The 15,530-nt window shown below is 42.7% G+C and overlaps 1 protein-coding gene across 1 annotated transcript in view; it reads left to right on the top strand.

Annotated features, from left to right (window-relative positions):
- LOC145401402 (thiopurine S-methyltransferase-like) overlaps positions 1–10,080 on the top strand; it is a 41,993-nt gene extending 31,913 nt beyond the window's left edge. Inside the window, exons 4-6 of the mRNA XM_080273740.1 lie at positions 2,282–2,415; positions 9,039–9,210; positions 9,952–10,080. Of these exons, the coding sequence (XP_080129866.1) occupies positions 2,282–2,415; positions 9,039–9,160 (256 nt within the window). The 3' untranslated portion in view covers positions 9,161–9,210; positions 9,952–10,080. The remainder of the gene's footprint in view (positions 1–2,281; positions 2,416–9,038; positions 9,211–9,951) is intronic.
- The last annotated feature ends 5,450 nt before the right edge of the window (positions 10,081–15,530 follow it).

Here is a 15,530-nt window from a genome sequence, read left to right as displayed (position 1 = left end):
CAGACGCCTCAATCCCGTTTGGGGTGGCCACAAACAAATCACCTCCAAGTCGCCCTGTCCCCCGCCATTTCACTGCCCTGCTCCCAACTCACACCCCCCTCTCTCATATACCTCTCCACCCCATCCCTCCATCTCATCCTCGGCCTCCCCCTCCCTCTTCCCCCCTCCACCTCACTCACATACACTCTCTTCGTCAGTCTTTCACCCTCCATCCTCTCCACATGGCCAAACCACCTCAGTGTGTTCCTCATAACGCTTCCTATCAAAAATGCGTTTTTTAAAACATAATTTTCCTATAAGAAACAGTGGTAATATTGGGGGTTACGTTCCTGGACTCTGGGAAAGTCTGCCCATTTTGGGAGTTATGCTACTCTAAACTTAAAAGCAACAATATTAATTTGAAGGAAAATCCACGTAAAAAACAAAAAGTATATCTGGGGAGAAATAAACAACATTTGAGCCCTAGTTGGGCCGAAGCGTTGTTTACTTCTCCCCAAATACATACTGTTTTCATTTTTTATGTGGATTCTCTTTCAATTCTGCTTCATTCACGGCATTGTGAAAGTTCCTCAACATTATTAATGCATTAGTAGGTCATAATAACACTACAGCAAAAGCAACATTTTCATTACAGTAAGTAGGTTACAAATAATAACAACACACAGCCTCACTTCATCTATGCATCACTCGTCGTCTGCTGCTGTCCCCCCTTACCCCACTACCCCACCTCCCGCCGCTCCCCACCCTAAATTTGTTGTCCCTCATCGCTCTGCTGTCCTTCCTCTTCCTCTTCCTCTGACTCCCGTGCTACTGGTGATGAAGATAACCCCCTTAAGTTTTCTGTCTTCTTCATAAAGAACTGCTCAGTTTTGGTCTGAGTGGTTTTCTTCTTTCTGTTCTGCAGTATCAAGTTTTAACAATTTAGATCTACCATCACTTTCCTGGCCAAATTTTGTCCGATGAGCCAAATTGCTCAGAATGGGGCCAAACTTCATTTTCGAATATTATAGTTTGAATAAAACCAGTTTAAGCAACAGACAAATAAAAAATTGTATTTATGCATAAACTGCCACACACGGTCTATCAGCTTGGGACTGTCCAAGGCGCGCGCGACTAATTTGAAACCATCACGTGTTGTACGTGTAAAGTCATGTAAAATCGAGAAACCCTTGTTAGTTAAACATATCTCCTTAAATATTTGCTCGTGTTAAAACGAAAACGCATTTTTTTAAACTCGTGTTACTTGAGAGGTAACTGTACTGTGTGTGCTTGAGATAACACAGTACTAGGCTCACTATAATAGTATGGCCTGTGAATATGTGATAAGTTATATAAGGTGGAAACTGGTATAATATTAGTGGAAAAGTACAATGTAAGTTGAAACAACAGTCATAGTGAGTCAGCTGTGCAAATATTCGGCAATTTTCATGTGTTCGTGAATGAAACCGCTTATATCGCCTATATTTTTGTTTGAAAACCAATATATTCATGTACTACATGTAAATTTCTACCAAATTAATGAATATCTATGTATTTTGAGTGGTTTCCAATAGTTACCCTACCATAGAAAACGCGAAGTAGCAGCACGGCTGCAGAAAACACACTATCAGGTGTTCAGAAGGTCACCTGTCTAGACCATTTCTAACCTCAGGTGAGCACTTTCTTGGTGATTTTCCATTGTTTTTCACCAAAAGCAGAGGTTTGAGAAAAAAAATAAAAAAAGTTGAAAATGTCGGGTTTTAGGGGTGGGCGTTGTAATAAATTAGTCGGTACGGGGCAGGTTAAACTTGCCATTAGGTGGCCAAGGTCAACACATGCGTGAATGTTAGAGCATTTACAGATGAAGTAAAGGAACCACAGAAATGTAAAAAATTTGTCATTTAAGCCAGTGGTTCTTAAAATTTTTCAGCCCTGATACCCCCATATTCAATTGTGAGTCATCCCAATACCCCTTCTCTAATATTGTTACTCCTTCCACTTTCAGTTTCCTGTAAAAAAAAAAAAAAAAGGAGGAAAGAGAATAGCTGTGAACAAACAGCTGAATTCTATAGATTCCTTTATTTATATCGTCAGCAAAATAACATTCATACACAGATTGGTTAGTTGTAGCTACCATACACGAAATTATTATTTTTTTGTTTTTTTTAGGATTCCTTTCTGGATACCCCCAGGAAGCTATTTCGATACCCCCTGGGGATATCAAGGCACTGCTTTAAGAACATCTGATTTAAGCCATATGAAGGTGATGTATTGTGTTTTGCATCTGGGATTTTTGTTTCAGCTACGTGAAACTGCTGAAGTCACTGCTGGCACCAGACTTCCACTACCTGCTGAATGTCAATGTGTATACCCCCAATGAATATTTCAGTGGACCTCCAAGGAATGTACCCCCTGAACTTGTGGAATGTCTATATGGTAAGAAAGTTACTGCCATTCCTTCTTTGCCTAATGTAATGTTCCCCTGTGCTGGTGGAAAGTCTTAATGGTAGGAAACTGACTGCGATTCCTTCTTCACCTAACTTAATGTACATCCGAGTGTTCCCCCCCCCCCCATTAACCGCTCTACCTGTACACAGCCTGGGCTGTTCCGAGTGCGACTGCTCAATACAGCCCTGGCTGTGCAAGTGAATTTCGAATATAGTGCCATGGTGACCATGGCTGACCCATTCAAGCATGCTTGAGCCTTCACAACCGAAACCGAAAAGGAAAACGAAAACCATACATTCCAATAGGGAATCAGACACTTCAATGTTCATCCATGGATTTACCAAGGTAAATATTGAGCTAATATTTTGTTACTATATACCATGGCATGTGTTCTCTCAATTCCTAAGACAGAATTTGGCCTTTGGAAAATTTCATTTTTACCCCTATGTCTGCACACAATGGACACCTCCAAATAACCGCCATGCGCAGTTAATGGGTTAATGCAAGGAAGAAGGAACCAAAGGCTAGAAGCCCACAAGATTGCTCCCTCCAAGGGCATCTCCAGTGTGATGGCCTTTGGACCCCTGGTATCTTCAGTGCCATAAGCCACGTATGATGCCATGAACCGCCTTTGGTGGCCAATTAAGTTACCGGGATACCAGCTAAACCTTTCGAAAGAAAAATTATCTTGAAGCAAACTTGAACGTTCACAAATGGAAGCAACTGGTGTTTACCAAAACTTCATTACTCATTAGAATGGCTAAAATAGGATGTGGTAGTGCTGAAAACACATGAGAAATGGTGTGCAAATTCAAAAGTGATTCATTTTGAAACTTTTAAAATTTTGTCTTTAAAAGCTCTAGAAAATGTTTTGTCTTTAAAAACAGCAGAAAATCAATTCTAAAAATTCTAGGATAGAATCTGGTCACCTTGTTTTAAAAACATATAGAGATAGGTTGATGAGTACATAAGAAAATATTATGTTGTTTTCACAACAAACTCTAAAAAAATCTAAAGATTTTGAACAATTTTTGAAGTGCATGCTTTCAAAACAGCAAAGAATTCAAGAAGGATACTTACTGAATCTGGTGACAGCAAATCCAGCTGCGATAAAATCTGACAATAAAAAAACCCAGCTGACAAAATCGGGAAAATCCAGTTCAGTTGCCAAAGACCTGGCAGTAAAACTCCAGCAGCAAATAATCTTGCAGTTTTCTTTTTGATCACTCTGGTTTTGTAATTTTTTTTTTTTTTTTTTTTTTTATTAACCCCTTAAACGCGGATCGTCGCATTTGTGACGGTCGGCCCAAAGGACAGAACGGCGGATCGTCGCGTTTGCGATTTGAGTAAATTTTGAATAACCGCAGGCAAGCAGGCTCCAGCTGGTATTGTCTATCAGTACCACCACCCTCTAGCTACAACTAGCATACTTTACCTTTGTACTACTGACCTCAGTTGTTGCCAAATATCGCATTTTCCCCCTGTCCCCCCCCCCCCACGGCCTGGCCAGCCTGGCTGTGATACATGGCAGCGCTCTGAGCGCTCAGAACTGTAAATCTGCGATCTCCTCTCACAAGCAGTTTATGCTACTAGGAAACGCTTGTTTCCCCAGTTGTAACACTAGCTTTTTTTCTCACGGTTTGCCCCTGTTTAGCGTCAGTTTACTGCAGGCTTTCAAAATGAGATTATGGCAAGTTCTAGCTCTTCCCAGTCAGTGCAAGCGGCCGACAGGAACGAGAATAAAGTGGCGGACGTAAGGCAGAATAAAAAGCGCGCCGTGGTGATCTTTTGGGAAGTAATATGATTGAAAATAATGTAGTATACATGTTTTTAGCTGTGAAAATGGAAATGTTTGTTGAGTGACGGGAAGACCGCCGCCACAGTGCATGTTGGCCGTACACTCCGTTGATTTTAGCCTTATTTTCAGTGCTTATTGTACAAATACGGATTCCTAACTACCTTTACGTTGTAGTATAAAGTTTACTGTGACAGAATGAGGCTTTGGTAGAGGGGAAACCGGGTTGCTGGAGGTGTGAAAGTGAAGATTTGGTTACCCAACTTTGCAAGTCTCCACAAGTCCTTGGGTAGTCCACGAAGGCTCAACACCTGTCTCTGGAGAAAGCTGAATGTAAGTACTATCTGCCATACCAAGTATAATGTTCTAGGGTTAATCTCTGATTTTTGGCGAATATTTTCCTACAGGTACTCAGACCGCGATACAACCCCGCCACTCGGGGGGGATCGACTGTACACAGCCGCGTTTAAGGGGTTAAGAATAATTACTGTATGCAGCTTTATTGTACCAAAAATCGATATTGTAGCAAAAATCAACCAGAATGTCAGAGTTAATGGTTTTCAATGATTTATGCCTAAAGACCTTCCCCATGAAGCCAGGATTGTATACAAACACTTTTAGCTTGATATCTTCAGTAGTTCCCAAGACATGCGCATTCGCCAGTTCAACTTTATACATACTGTACACTCACTCCAGAAAGTATCGGTGCACTGTGGGTCCGATGCCATCCGGAATGATTCGACCATGTAGCAGTTGATACCTGTATATATTATAACATTTACGGTCATTCCCTACTCATTGTGAAGGGCACAAGCGGTATCTGATATAGCTGTCATCTATCGTCTGAGATGCCTACGTGTGCGAGGACAGAACTGCAGTTTCCAGTTTCCTTTGCTCCGTGTGTCGTAATATTTAACACATATTCTGCACTGATACTTTCTGGAGCGAGTGTACATACATCCATATCTCATCTCATCAGCCATTTGAGTGTCCACTGCAGGACTGGCCTATCCCGACCGAAGTGGGGATGATACAACCAATGTATCTCTACCAAGTGGCTTAGGCTGTCTTGTAGAGATTGTATGTAGGGTGAGAAGTGCTTGTAAGAGTAATTATAGTGTTGGAGTGGCTTTGGATGTGTGCGTAGTCTGTGAACCAAGTGTAATCGGCCCACGCAAGCCGAATGGGTGCAAGCTTACTTTATAGTATGCGACACTGGTTCAACCACAGCACCCCTTATGTCCACCAATGCAGTACGTGGCCTGAAGAACGCTCTCAAAGTTTATTACCCTGGCGGGGCGCGAACCTTCATTCTTCAGTGTATGAAAATGCACATTTTACCACTGTACCACAGAGGCTCCTACATCCATATATAATACATCCCCACAGTATGCGAGTTCCAAGTACACAATCCCCCTTGTACGCGAGGACCCTTTTTTTTTTTTTTTTTTTTTAATATGCGAATTGAACTCCTTATAAGTGAGACAGGCAGTGAAGAGTGGCCCAAATCCGGGGTTTCTCCGAGCACACAACGTTGCCCCCCAAAAAAGGGTTAACGTTTGCCTACGCTCCGCCCACCTTGAGCAGGAGGTAGCAGCAGAAAAGGCAGCAACACCAATGATGGAGAGTGAAGATTTAACCATGATGGAGATCAGCAGGGTACTGTGTGCCCTTGATAAATTCAAGGACATTGAACGGTCTCAGTTGTGAGTGGAGGAGGTGATGTCTTCACTGGACAGAACCTTCCACTACTACACCGACAAGCACAACCAGGAAGTAAACAGACGGAAGCAAACACTCATCACCCGTTTCCTTCGGCTTGAACAAAGTGAAGAATCACTTCCTTCAACTTCAGAAGAGCCATATCCTGAGGAGGATCAAGAGGCTGATTCGATGTCTGAGGTGTCAGAAATAGACTTTGAAGGGTAGTAGTAGTAGTAGTTGTTCCCTAGGCAGTCTGGCCGAACAGCCCCGAGTCTCTTAGGAAGGCCATGGCCAAGACCGGGCTTTCCCACAGAGCTCTCAAAGAGTGTATGTTGTGTTGTTGGCGTAGGTGATTGTGTGCAATGCAGTCTTCCATAATGTGCTTAATAGTATGGGGTGCTGTGTTGCATCCTGGACAGGCATCAGCGACGGAGTCATCCAGCCTCTTCTGGTAGCTTGAGAGGGCTGGATGGTGCCCACATCTCAGCCTGGCCAGGTGGACCCTGTCCTCACGAGGGAGATAGAATTCAGAAGGGTGGATGTCAGGAGGCCGTGCATGCAGCTGTGTGTTGTCTTTAAGCGACTGAATGGAGTGGCAAGTGATCTGAGTGTGGATATGCTTCTGGAAGCTGGTCTGAGGTGGGCAAGGGGGGAGAGATGACAGTACATACTCACTATACCACCAGGTGCCATAATTTGATCATACGGATACCACTCAGCGTTGCAAATGGTTTCCTGTACACCAGGGGTTGTTGGGGTTTACTGTTCATGTAATGCCACTAAGGGATGAGTGAGGCTGGTCACACTCATCATAAACGTCAGGACCAACTTGCCTAGCCCCGGCGTCCTACGCTCCTCATGGGGCAACATAGGATTGGATGATGGATGGATGGATGGACGAAAGAAGTTGTATGCTGTATTCTTGGACCTATAGAAATCGTATGACAGAGTTGACAGACAAGGATGAAGGTGCTGATGGTATATGGAGTACGGTACATGAGATATTTTAAAATATGGTCAAGAGTATGTACAAGGGCATGAGGACAGCAGTGCTTGTGGAAAATGAAAGAAGAGTTCTCTTACTAGATGTCAGCAAGAAACACGGATGTCATTGTCAGGACTGTAAAATATCTTAATACATAATAACCAGCAACATACATATTATAGTCGAGGTTAGGTCAATGTCAAACCTAGGGGCCAAAGGAAGTGATGTTAGCACCTCTCCAGAATGTCTCACACCAGCACAATAGCCCACAAACAGCACCTCGTGACCATACACACACACAGGCTTCTAGAACATTTCCACAACAGTATAGCCCACATGACACGACCCCTGCTAAACGAGAATGTAGGAATCAGAGATCAGAAAGGGGCTAGCCATAGAACTGACAGGTAGTGAGGAGGAGGCTTGCAACAGGGGCGAGAGGGTGGCAGAGAGAGATAGAGTGAGACAGTGGGGAGGTAACAGCGGGACTCTATACTTCACTCGTGTGTGAGAGACTTTGTTAATACAGTATTTCCAAGACAAATAAAAATAGTCCCATACTAATCTTTACCTCTCCTGTCATTGCCTGACAAAAGGGAATTAAGATTATCTACTTACAAACCTACTCGCGTATAACAACCGTTCGTCCAAAAGTCTGATATATGTATAACTGATCTACAAAACACACTACAAGAAGCTACGAAGTTTCTACATCATGTCCTGATGATTGTTCAGTATATAACAGTACATGTGGATGGTGTTTTAAATAAAATACAAGGTAAGGCAGTGAATGTCAGTGTCTCCTTGGTAAGAGAAGGTAGGGTTTGAAAAATGCCTATACTGCTGTTTGCTGATGGTACTTTTCTGTTAAATGAAGATAAGTATAAGTTCCAATGCTTGGTGAATGAGACTGCATGTATAAGAAACAGAATCTGAATGTAGCAGAGATTCAAGGTATGACCAATGAAAGGGGTGAAGTCATGGAGTAAGGCTGAATGGTCAGGAGATAGAGAATGTGTGTACCTTCAAATGTTTAGGCTATGTAATGACACGGAATGGAAGCTTAGAAAATAAAGTGCAAGAAAGAGTGCAGTAAAGAGTGAGGCCAATGATAGGGATTTGGAAGTAAGCATGTAAGTAAAGAAGTTGTTGCACAGCAGTAGTACAGTCCCCACCCTAAGGTATGGAAGTGAAGCTTAGACTGTTCGAAGAAAATAAGTCAAGAGTAAGAGGAGTAGAAATGAATTATTTGAAAGGAGCATATGGAGTTACATGGACAGACACGCAAACAAAGGAGGAAGTTAAGGAGCATTGTGGAGTTGATATGGTTGATGTGCTGGAAAATGTTAGGAAAAGTAAGGAGTATTGTGATGTTATTGTGGTGTTCAAATGGATGTGCTGGAAAATGTTTGGATATGTACCTTGAGTAGTTTGGCCATGTGGAGAGAATGGAGAATAAGCTAAGAGACTATAATTATGTAAGTGATGTGAAGGGGGAGATCAAGGATGAGATGGAGGGCTAGGTTGGAGAGGGATATGAGTAAGAATGGTGCAAGTTACTGAATGAGAACGGTGCAAGCTGGAGGAAGGATAGCCTGATGGGATTGGGCAGGGTGACATGGAGGGGATTTGTTTGTGACCACTCCTTTTGGAATTAAGGCATCTGACTATAGACAGATAGATATTCTTTTGGAGCATTTTCCACATTTTTTTTTTTTTTTCTCAGGACCAGTTGTATTATCTCTCCATCCTGTTTACAATACAATATGGGGATAATACGAATCTAAATCCAGAGTTGACAGATAGCAGTATGTTGGTGGATTGTTCTTACTTCATTAATCTGTTCTCCTGAACACAATGCCAACATACCCATAACATCTTTTATAACTGGTCTAATGGAGAATGCCTCCCAGTGCTTTGATAGCCACTACAGCTGCTATCTGAGGTTGCTGTTATTTTACCCTAGTCAGTCAAGCAGACCCAGTAACCATGGGCAAGCAACCACCCCTGCAGGGCCATCCTTGATACCCAGGAAAGAGAAAACAAGTACAGTACATTTGTGTTTGTATGTGTGCATGCTTGTATACTTGTAGTAACATAACCACTGATACTGGATGTTATTTTCAGGGGACTCATGTCAGATGGAGCACCTTGAAACAGTGACCCGGTCTAAAGATGATCCAAAGCTTGTCAAGTGGGGCATCAAGCACATGGGTGAAGTGACACTGCTCCTAACACCCAGAAACTAATCCATTCAGTGGCAGATGATGGAAGAGAGAATTGCATCATAATTGAACTGGTAGGCCAGTAGCATAACAGAACAATCACAGTGTTGTATGATGATTAAAATATGTATATGTAGCCATTGAGAGTCAGTGAATACTCTTACAGCTTGCCTCTCTGTCACTAATTATTTCTTGAAAGTTGAAGATACCTGTAAGTGTTGTATTACTGTACTAATTAATGTATGTGAATGTAATACCCAGATTATCAGCTTTTATTGTAGAGGAGTCATGTCATGAATGGTATAGCTAATGGACCCTCAGAATATTGGAAGGCCGAAATCAGGCATCTGACTATAGACAGATATACAGATAGATATTCTTTTGGAGCATTTTCCACATTTTTTTTTTTCTCAGCACCAGTTGTAATATCTCTCCATCCTGTTTACAATACAGTATGGGGATAATATGAATCTAAATCCAGAGTTGACATATTGCAGTATGTTGGTGGATTTTTCTTACTTCATTAATCTGTTCTCCTGAACACAATGCCAACATACCCATAGCATCTTTTATAACTGGTCTAATGGAGAATGCCTCCCAGTGCTTTGATAGCCACTACAGCTGCTATCTGAGGTTGCTGTTATTCTACCCTAGTCAGTCAAGCAGACCCAGTAACCATGGGCAAGCAACCACCCCTGCAGGGCCATCCTTGATACCCAGGAAAGAGAAAACAAGTACAGTACATTTGTGTTTGTATGTGTGCATGCTTGTATACTTGTAGTAACATAACCACTGATACTAGATGTTATTTTCAGGGGACTCATGTCAGATGGAGCACCTTGAAACAGTGACCCGGTCTAAAGATGATCCAAGGCTTGTCAAGTGGGGCATCAAGCACATGGATGAAGTGACACTGCTCCTAACGCCCAGAAAATAATCGATTCAGTGGCAGATGATGGCAGAGAGAATTGCAGTACTTTTTTTTTTTTTTTTTTTTTTTTATCATAATTGAACTGGTAGGCCAGTAGCATAATAGAACAATCACAGTGTTGTATGATGATTAAAATATATATATGTGGCCACTGAGAGTCAGTGAATACTCTTACAGCTTGCCTCTCTGTCACTAATTATTTCTTGAAAGTTGAAGATACCTGTAAGTGTTGTATTACTGTACTAATTAATGTATGTGAATGTAATACCCAGATTATCAGCTTTTATTGTAGAGGAGTCATGTCATGAATGGTATAGCTAATGGACCATCAGAATATTGGGAGGCCGAAATCAGGGTGTATTACTGTACAGTAATATATGATGCTGTTATGATGAATTAGTTTATCTGCATAATGAATAACAACAAAAGTTACCTCTGACACATACCGTTATTTTTGAATGGCGGTGAGACATATGCTTATAACTTTTAATGTATATCTAGATATTTTAGTACAGTATTCTTATATAATATTTTGAAATAAATATAGTGTATTTGTGTGGCACTAATATGCCACTGTTTGAATCCAAGAGATGGCTGTGGATTCTTTACCATGTAAATGCTGCCAGGGATGTAGGGTGGTCTCTTGATGCTGCAATTATGTTACCTTGTCCTTAGGCCTCCCGCACCCTGGGCCCATTACTTGTTGATGATGCTGTGGAGAGTAACTGAGGAATAATGTACTTTAATATATATGTGAACTTCTGTGTTACATATCTCTTTTTTATAAAATACAGAATGTGTATTTTCTCTATGATATAATTATCCCTGTGTTTTGGCACTGATAGTATTGAGCAGGTTTCTGTATACAGTAGGTTAAACGACTTGAGATATCTAAACTGCCGTACAGTATCTCAGAAACCATTGTAATGATAGGACTAATTTTTGGCATACTGTACACATTTACAAGCATCACCTGAATCAATTTTTATTAAAATAAAAGGATCAAAGGAGTCAAAAGAAATACATCTCAGCTATTTCAGTAAACTCCCAAATATCTGTTGCCGGAATATCCAGCGCTGCTGGCTCGGCTGTGTTAAAGCAATGTCCGGAAAAATTATACAATATCCAGCGCAGAAATAGGATGTAACCAGCGACTCCATGCAATATCCGGCCCTGAGGCATATAAACTAGCACTGTATTACTGTACTGTATCATTATTTTATTGTATTTTATGCTTAGTTTTCATCTTTTACTCAAGGGAAAGCTTTTAGGACAGAGGGTCAAGATAGATAATAATACAATACAGTATCCGGCTCGACACCAAATGTTGTGCCAATAGGGCGATACTATGCAATACTGTATATGGTGTTTCATGTTATTCGGCATAGGGCTTGGCAGAATTACAATGGATAATTGAGAATTTACTCTATATGGGTCCTATCATGACAGAAGTTATGTATGAAACTAAAAATGGAAATAAGCTGACCTGAATACACGTTACAGGAACTTAAGTGATATGACAAGGCCCAACGGGGAACCTGACTTGGCCCTGAATGAACCTGAATGCACCTGACTGAGCCTTGAATGGGTGTGAAAAACCTGCATGGACCTAATAGGACTTGAATAACCCTTAATTAACTTGGAAGTGGATGAGACTGGCATGAGTGACTTTCTCCTTGTCTCCATTTCCCCCCCTCTCCTGTCTCCCCAGTTCTTCCCCTCCCTGATCTCCCATTTTTCACCCTTCTGCTGTCTTCATGTCCTCCCTCTCCTGTCTCCCTGTCTTTCCCCTATTTTGTTTTTCCCTTCTCCTCCCTCTTCCCCACATAACCACAAGGGAATATCAGTTCATGGCATGGTCTGGCCTTGCAGGGGTGGTTGCTTGCCTGTTGTTGATGGGTCTGCTGGGTCAGACAGACTGGGGTTTCTCAACAACAACAGTAAAAACCCCCTCTCCTGACAGCATGTTTTTCTGTCTCTCCCATCTCCATGTCTCCCCCCCCCCCCCACCTCTCCTGTCTACATGGCCTCCTTCCTCTCTTGTGTCCCTTTCTTCCCCCTCTCCTGGCTCCCTGTCTTTCTCCCATTTCCTGTATGCCCTTTTCCATATCTTCCCCTCTCTCCCTGTCTTTCCCTTCTACTTCCAATAATTTGTAGTCTATAGTTAGTATTTTGCATACAGATAAAGGATTAAATTGATTCATGGGTAGGTTAACATGACAGACAAAATATCAGTAAATACTCCTATTCATGTGATAAGTCCACTTGTTTGTACCATACAAGTTAACTATGGGGTAATGGCCTCTGTTGTGGTCAAAAGATTCAGTCAAACCTCCCTTAAGGCCCCTTTCAGTCATCACAGGATATCAAACCAATACAGATCATTTCAGGTCATGCTTATGGAAGCCTGTGCCAAAAAATCAGGCCTATCAGTCTAAAGATCTCTGGGATATGTTAATTCAGGTCCCTCCTGCTCCTACCAACATTATGCTTTCCAAACACACAGCCATCCAACATCTTCAACCACATATCGTCCTGCATTAGCCACCACCAGACAACACACCTCTCCAGAAACTAACCTATCCAGAGAGACCTGAGTACACCATCCTTCCTTGGTGCAATACCACCACAAAATATGACTCACAAACAATCCACTATGCCCACACTGAAGTGCAGCCCCCACCCCACAACACATGTGTTCTCTTCATGCACCCCACTAACAGAACACAGACTATTCTTCACCATAATCTCAACAAAGAGCCTCTCAGAGCGACTGGTTGAAGTACAGTAGTTCCTGCAGACCACTAGGTTTATGCCCAGGTGGTCCTGGGGATGCAACAACAATAAAAAGCCATCCTCTTGTAAGTGTGCAGCCTTTGGAAATGAAAGTCTGGTTCACAAATGATTTAGTACCTTGTAGAAGTGTTTATCGTTTCATTTATAAAGGCTTCAACATGCTTGCATGTTTCGGCCTTGGTCAGCTAATGGCGGCCCTCCATGCTGCACAACCTCTGGTAGCCTCCCTATTCACTCCCTTATCCCTGAGGTCACACAACATGACCTTGTCCTGGGTCTTTTTCAGTCTACCTTTCGCTAACCTACCCCCAATATGTGCATTTCTCATTTTCTGCACCCAACTGTCATCCCCCATCCTCTCCACATGCCCAAACCATCTCAATCTACCCCTCATCACAACACCAATACACACTCCAGTACCATCCTTCCTCACAACTCGTACATCGTAAACCAAGCCCCAGACCTTGCATTCAAGTACACATGGCACATCCACCTAATCACTGTTATTTCTGTATGTTTGAGCTGATGAATATCTTCTTTCTTTGCTGCCTAGGTCTCACTACCATTCAACATTTTCCCCCCAGGCCTTGCATTCAAGTACACACTGCTTATCCACCTAATCACTGTCATTTCTGTATGTTTGAGCCAATGAATATCCTCCTCCTTTGCTGCCCAGGTCTCACTACTATTCAACATTACACTCCTAACACAAGCCGCATATAAAGATCCCATAGCACGGAGGGAGAGCCCTCTCAATGTCAGGTATGGCTTCTAACTTCTTCCAACCACTCCTCTCTCTAGCCACAGAGATATCTCCAGCCCCACCTCCAGCACATACCATGTCTCCTAAGTAACAAAATGCTTCCACACGCTTAAGACTCAACAGCATGCTCAATAGCTTCATGCCTGACAATCTCCACATGGTCTTCCCAACATTATATCTTGAATCAACAATATATCTTGCGGTCTACCTCTAATATCACTACATCTCTTATGTGCCCACTTATAACAAAACTGCACAAGATGGAATCACTCCCCATGCTTATGTTTTCCTATTTGAAATGGCTTTTTAAAAAATGTGCGTCCTTTTTTTAAAATTAACTCTTTTGCAGATGACCTGTGACCCTGAATAAGTGTTACCACCTGCATTTGTATTTTCCTGTTGAAAGCGTCCCCCTTTTCGTTACGTTTCAGTTACGCGCTAACCCATGCTACTGTAGCCTATACGAAATTTAAGCGCGAAATCTAATTATCCATTGAGAAGATTTTTACTTCTGCTGTGGGAGCTGAACTGAATCGTATAAGGTGAGGGCGTTGGTCCAGTGTTATCTGATGGTGCGGGTGTAACAAGTGAATGTCGCGTCCCCACCCGTTTCTTCCACCCCCAACTCTCCCACACCCCTCCTTGACCATCATCACCATCAGTCTTCCTGACAACCTGGCGACACTTCATAATAAACTGGTGCCTGATTAACAACGCACAGGATGTGAGTGCATGATAATTAATCTCTTAATCCCTTCAGCACGATGACGTCTATTTACTTCATTCAAACAATTTTATTCAGCCTAAGATGGATCTATCATTGTGAAAGAGTTTGAAATTATTGTCTACCCTCATCTCAGACAACTTTATTAAATCTTGCCATGACCTCAGCTGGTGAAAGGGTGAAGAACAGCTGCAGTACTGGAGGATTATACTGCTGAGGTTAACTCCCTCGTCTTGGAGAGAGAGAGAGAGAGAGTGTGTGTATGTGTGTGTAAGTGCTTCCGAACACCCATGTCATAAAGCCATCGGAGACCCTAAGTGTGTGTGGTAAAGTGCACCCGAGACTCCAAGTGCTAAGTGTGTCAGTGGGTTGCATTGGGTGGGGACAGGGGGAACGGGGGGATGGAGACGCCAAAAAAGGGGGAAGGGGTGAGAAAGGGGTCAAAAACTGTGATTGTCTTTTGTTTGCGGATTTGGCGGATTGGGGTACGAGTGGCTGGGGAGTAGGTTGAGGGAAAAGGGAGGAAGGGGACTGAGGGTGGGGGAGAAAAAAGGTAAGAAGCAGGATGAGGGAGAGGAAAGAGAGGTAATTTGGATGCAGGGAAGGCGGCAAAAGGATTGGGGAGGGGGAAAGGGAGCTGTAGGCATCCTACCTCCATGGCTGTAGGTAAAGGGTGAGGTAGCTGATGGCATGGAGGTGAGGGAAGAGGTATAGAGTGAGGGTTGGAAAGGGTGTGAAAGACAGAGGAGGGGGAAAAAGGAAAGAGAGAGAAGGAGAAAGGAAGGGAGGGGAGATGGAGAGAGGAGAGAATCTCAGGAAAAGGGAAAAAAGAGATCTGAGAGGAAAGGAAATGACAGAATCTCAAGTGAAGGGAAGAGAAAGGATCTCACAGGATGGGAAGAGGATCTCAGGGGAAATGAAGATCTCAGGGGAAGGGAAAAGAAAGAATCTCAGGGGAAGGGAGGGGATAGAATGTCAGGGGAAGGGAAGAGAGGACAGGAGAGGAGAGGAGAGCAGAGCAGAGCAGAGCAGGGCAAAGCAGAGCAGAGCAGAGGTGATAAGGAGCTTCTTTAGTCCACCAGAATGCGGTTCATACATCCAAATGCTCACCCCACTCGCGTACACTGATTTAACACTTTCACTGCGATTACACATGCACTTATTACGTTAATTCCTGCTC

The sequence above is a fragment of the Coenobita brevimanus genome, chromosome 55, assembly GCF_032717465.1.
Source record: "Coenobita brevimanus isolate Jiangsu-jjx chromosome 55, ASM3271746v2, whole genome shotgun sequence".
In the NCBI taxonomy this organism is placed as follows: Eukaryota; Metazoa; Arthropoda; class Malacostraca; order Decapoda; family Coenobitidae; genus Coenobita; species Coenobita brevimanus.
This window is presented reverse-complemented; position numbering and strand designations above follow the sequence as displayed.